Below are 5,000 nucleotides of genomic sequence, written 5' to 3' on the forward strand. Positions count from 1 at the left end.
CTCTCTCTCTCTCTCTCTCTCTCTCTCTCTCTCTCTCTCTCTCTCTCTCTCTCTCTCTCTCTCTCTCTCTCTCTCTCTCTCTCTCTCTCTCTCTCTCTCTCTCTCTCTCTCTCTCTCTCTCTCTCTCTCTCTCTCTCTCTCTCTCTCTCTCTCTCTCTCTCTCTTAATTTCTCTCTCTCTCTCTTTCTATCTCTCTCTATCTTACCCAATTTCTTTATCTTACTTTCTTTCTCTATCTTACTCTCTTTCTCTCTCTCTCTTTCTCTTTCTTTCCCTTTCTCTCTCACTCTCTTTCTCTATCTTACTCTTTCTCTATCTTACTATCTTTCTCTATCTTACTCTCTTTCTCTTCTCTCTCTCTCTTTCTCTTATCTCTCTCTCTCACTTTCTTTCTCTCTCACTCTCTTTCTCTCTCTCTCACTCTCTTTCTCTCTCTCTCACTCTCTTTCTCTCTCTCTCACTCTCTTTCTCTCTCTCTCACTCTCTTTCTCTCTCTCTCTCTCTCTCTCTCTCTCTCTCTCTCTCTCTCTCTCTCTCTCTCTCTCTCTCTCTCTCTCTCTCTCTATTCTCTCTCTTTCTCTCTCTTTCTCTCTCTCCCTCTCCAAGGGGACTGTGACTCACCATGAAGTTTCCGAAGCACTGGTTTTCGAAGCATCCTTCCTCGTCCGAACCGTCCGAACAGTCTCGGACCGAGTTGCAGCGAGACAGTTTCGGAATGCACACGCCACTCGGACTCGAACCCGAGACACACTGGAATTCGTCTGGGATAAAAGGAAAGAAAAATGAGAGATTTTGGAAAAAATTAAGATACATACATATAGATACTTTTTTTCTTTTTTTTGAGGGGGGGGGGGGGGTCATGGGAAGAAATTCGATTGAAATAAAAGGATGGATGGGTGGGGGGGAGGGGAGAAAGGAGGAAAAATTCAGAGTAAGAGTAAGAAAATGACGGAAGAAAATAATAATGGATGAAATGGGAGGAACAAAAGGCAATGAAGACATATAGAGGGTCTTCATGTGTCTACTTGTGTTTTCAACTATTTATATGACTGCTTGTCTTAGCTCTTGCTCAAAGCAAGACTTAATTCAGTACTCCCTTAATTTTGAAATTCAGATCATGACTCGGCAAACACCCAACAGCAGAGACTCAGACGCACCTTCGCCGCATAAAACACCCGCCGAGGGGGTGTTTGCAGCTGCCGCTCCTGCCGCGGGCGCCTGCGACTCCGTCTGGGGGGCGGCGGGCGTGGCCTGCGTGGAAGACGTGGAGGTCGGGTGCGGCGCGCGGCTGCCGAGGGAGGCGTCCGCGCCCAGGACGGCGTCCTCGTGGGCGAGGGTGCCGAGGTCGACGGGAATGTCGTGCGTGGCCTCGCCCAGCGCGCCCGGCGCCTTGCCCGCGGCGGCGTCGGCGTCGTGGGTGCCGTTCTTCTCCTGGACGTTGACCTCCGTGTTGATGATGACCGTCTCGGAGGTGCGGTTGACCTGGACCTCCGGAGGCTTGACGGTCGCTGCGGTGGCGGCGGGCGGAGGCGAGGGAGGCGGGGGAGGCGCTGTGACGTAGGCGGGAGTCGTCCACTCCGGCCGGGGGACCTCCTCGTACGGCGTGGCCTGGATGATCACTACATTCTTGATGGCGTCGCCCTCGGCCGCCGCGTCCTGGGCGCCGTCGACGTCGGTCTCGTTCGCCGTCACGATCACCATCGGCTTCTCGGGCTTCGCGGCCGCCTCGGCCTCCTGGGCGCCGGCCGGAGACTCTCCGTCTGCGCTGGCCACGGGGGCATCGACCACCTCCCCGACGGGGCTTCCCATTGTGCTTCCTTCAGCCGCAGCAGCTGTGGTCGTAGCTGTGGAGGTCGCTGCAGGCTCAGAGGGTGCCACGCCCTCCGGCTCTGGCTCTTGCACCCGTTCATCCCCGGGAGAGTCTCCCTCTCGCACAGAGGACATGTTGAGCACCGGTGGCTCCCTCTGCGTGGCGTTGGTGAAGAGCCAAATGTCCTCGAACCGCGTGCCCGGCGAAATGTGGATGCCCGAGTTGTCCCCGTCCGGGTACTTCTGCGGGATGACGCCCGAGCTGCGGTCTTCCGTCTGCGGCTTCCCTCTCTTCCACGGCCCCGGCAGCGCCTGCCTCGGCCACGTCGCTGCTCGCAGAAGCGTCTCCCTCAGAAGGCTGGGATTCTGGCGTGTCTGCTTCCCCTTCGCCGGGAACTGGCGCAGCGGCGGCAGGTTCTTGGCTGTGGACCTCCTCGTCAGCGTCAGAAGTGTCGGCCGCCTCTGAGGCCGGCTTGGCCTCCTCCTCACTCGTGGCTGCGCTGCCCTCGCTGCTGGCCTCACCCGCTTGGCCGCCTTCCTGTTCTGAGGCTGCTGTGGAGGCCGTGCTGGCCGTGGCTCCAGAAGCGGCGACGGTGACGCCAACTGAGGCAGGGGCGGAAGTGGTCGCTGCAGCCGTGGTCACGTTGCCTTCGACCGGTGGAGTCGCATCTTTGCTACTTTCTTTATCACCCGTCGTCGTCGTCTGATTGGTTGGTGTAGCTACAAGTGGACCTTCTGAGCTCGTCTGATTGGTCGAAGCCTCCGTGACTCCCACACCAGCCTTCGTCTGATTGGTCGCCGCGTCTCCACCCTCCAGGCCTGTGCTCGTCCGATTGCCTGCCGGGTCGGTGGTGAACGGCGGCTCGATTTCCGTCTCCTTGTCGCTCTCATACTCCGGGACGATGGATATGGGGCTGTCGTCGTTGAAGCCAGTCTTCGTCCGGTTGGTCGCCGCGGCCTCAGACCCGCCGTCAACCTTCGTCTGATTGGTCGCCGCGTCTCCACCGTCCAGGCCTGTGCTCGTCTGATTGCCTGCCGGGTCGGTGGTGAAGGGCGGCTCGATCTCCGTCTCCTTGTTGTCGCCCACGTACTCCGGGATGATGGATATGAGGCTGACGCTGTTGGAGTTGAGGAGGAGGTCCTGGAGGTTCGGCGACGGGAACAGCGGGAGTTCTGCAACAGAGGATTCGCCATCAGGATTTTTTTTTTTTTTTTTTTTTTTTTTTTTTTTTAGGGAATTGCATTGTTCTCATTGATTAATAATACTATTTTTGAGCCACGTATTTAATTCAATTAATCATTAATAATATAATTGCATCCACTGATTTACAAAGGCTAAACAAATGAGACAATTTCTAAGCATTATTCCTATACCATGCAGTTACTTGTGCAATCAGATGTTACTGAGTATCTAAAAGCGAGGACAATATCGATTGTAAAATAACCATACAAGCATCAAATACTGCAGAGTAATTCAAACTTACAAAAATATTACATGAGGGGAAAAAGGCAGGCCGTGAAAACATATGTAAAATGTAAAAAATATAACAGAAAATGGAACAGAAATATGCAAAAAATCCTTACAAGTACAGGAAAAGAGAAAGTTTCATTACAGAAAACGAGAAATATATAGGCTATTAAAGAAAACGGAATAGGGGCAAACAAAAAGCCATACCACACAACAAAAATAGGAATACACTAAAAATACAAAAGAGTCGAAAAATAATGGCAAATAACAACAATAATAAAACAAAATGTAAAAAAAAATAGACGTGCATGGTGAGTGCGTCAGTGATTTTTTTTTTTTTTTTACTGATTTACTTCAGTAAAGTTTATTTATGTCTATCCATAACTTACCCTCTTGGATCCGCCTGTCTCTCTGTGCGTTTTGTTCAGTGTAATTTCTGTGTTTTGGTTGTTTGTGGCTCGTTTGGTCTATGAGTCTGTATTTGTTGTTAAAGTAATTGCTCTTTTTTTATCTTATCTTTGTCTTATCACTTTGTTTTTACCTTGATTGTCTTTGTTTAGAAATCTATTTTCGTGTTCCATTTCCACTGAAGTTACAATTTTTTTACTTTTATGTTTCGTGAAAAGTAAAAAGTCGTAACAAAGGCGTCACAGATTAAATCGCACGCGGCGTTACAATATGCTACGACGTAAAAAGTCGTAACAAAGGCGTCACAGATTAAATCGCACGCGGCGTTACAATATGCTATCCATACACGTTAATAAGATAGCAATTCATATCCACTTATATCTCTAACATCATAATCTGTAAACCTCTTATGGGAATAAATATGCAATCTACTAGTATATAATATGCCAGTGTAATGAATATATACTTGTATAAACACCTATGAATGTCATAGCGTTTATAACATAACTTAAACATGCTTACGCTATATTTGGTAATAGGAAAGAGGGGCAGTATAAATTCAAATTTAGCTTTTAACCGTCCAATAAACATAATATAAGGGATTTCACTTTACTCTCCTCATTAACCGACTTCTTTCGAGGATTTGAATACCTATATCTATCTATTCATTCATTGATTCTTCTCACTTGCCTCCTCTCGCTATTTTATCTTTATCTCTTTCCCTTTCTTTCCCCCGTTCTGTTTCGTCGGCGTCTCCCTATCTACTTCTAAACCACTACCCATTAGGTCTATTGATATGAATGTACCGAACTTGTGCTATATCGGTCTAAAACCCTAAGTTCGGTCTTCACTGTATACTGAAGTTTGAGTGTTATCTATACTATCAGGATAAACTGTTGCTGTCTTTGTCGCGTTTTCAGTATTATCTATGTACTGATTTATCCAGGAGGAATCTGTTCCTTTATTTAAATTTGTTCTTTCACTGAAATCTGATCCTTCGTCAAACTCTGCTCTTTCGGTGAAATCTGTCACTTCAGTAAAATCTACTCCTACAGTGACATCTATTCCCCTATTCAAATCTGTTCGTCCACTGAAATCTGTTCCCGCAGTAAAATATGGCCTCGTAGTTGGATATACTCGCTCAGTGAAACCTGACCCTTCACTGAAGTACGTTCCCTCGATGGAATCTGTTCTTTCTGTGAAATCTGCCTCTACTCCATCAATGAAATCTGTTATCGCGGTGAAATCTGTTGCTGCAGTGAAAGCTGTACCTTCACTGAGATCTGTTCCCTCAGTAAAATTTGTTTTCGCACTG

General features: G+C 48.4%; 1 protein-coding gene across 1 annotated transcript in view; it reads right to left on the bottom strand.

The window, feature by feature from the left end:
• LOC125039012 (serine-rich adhesin for platelets-like) overlaps positions 1-5,000 on the bottom strand; it is a gene marked incomplete in the record, with an annotated part of 94,343 nt that overhangs the window by 5,541 nt on the left and 83,802 nt on the right. The window contains 4 exon segments of the mRNA XM_047632731.1: positions 622-761; positions 1,158-2,052; positions 2,108-2,950; positions 4,544-5,000. The exon segment at positions 4,544-5,000 is cut by the window's right edge and continues 319 nt beyond it. Coding sequence (XP_047488687.1) covers positions 622-761; positions 1,158-2,052; positions 2,108-2,950; positions 4,544-5,000 — 2,335 coding nt within the window.

Source organism: Penaeus chinensis, chromosome 26, assembly GCF_019202785.1.
Source record: "Penaeus chinensis breed Huanghai No. 1 chromosome 26, ASM1920278v2, whole genome shotgun sequence".
Taxonomy (NCBI): domain Eukaryota; kingdom Metazoa; phylum Arthropoda; class Malacostraca; order Decapoda; family Penaeidae; genus Penaeus; species Penaeus chinensis.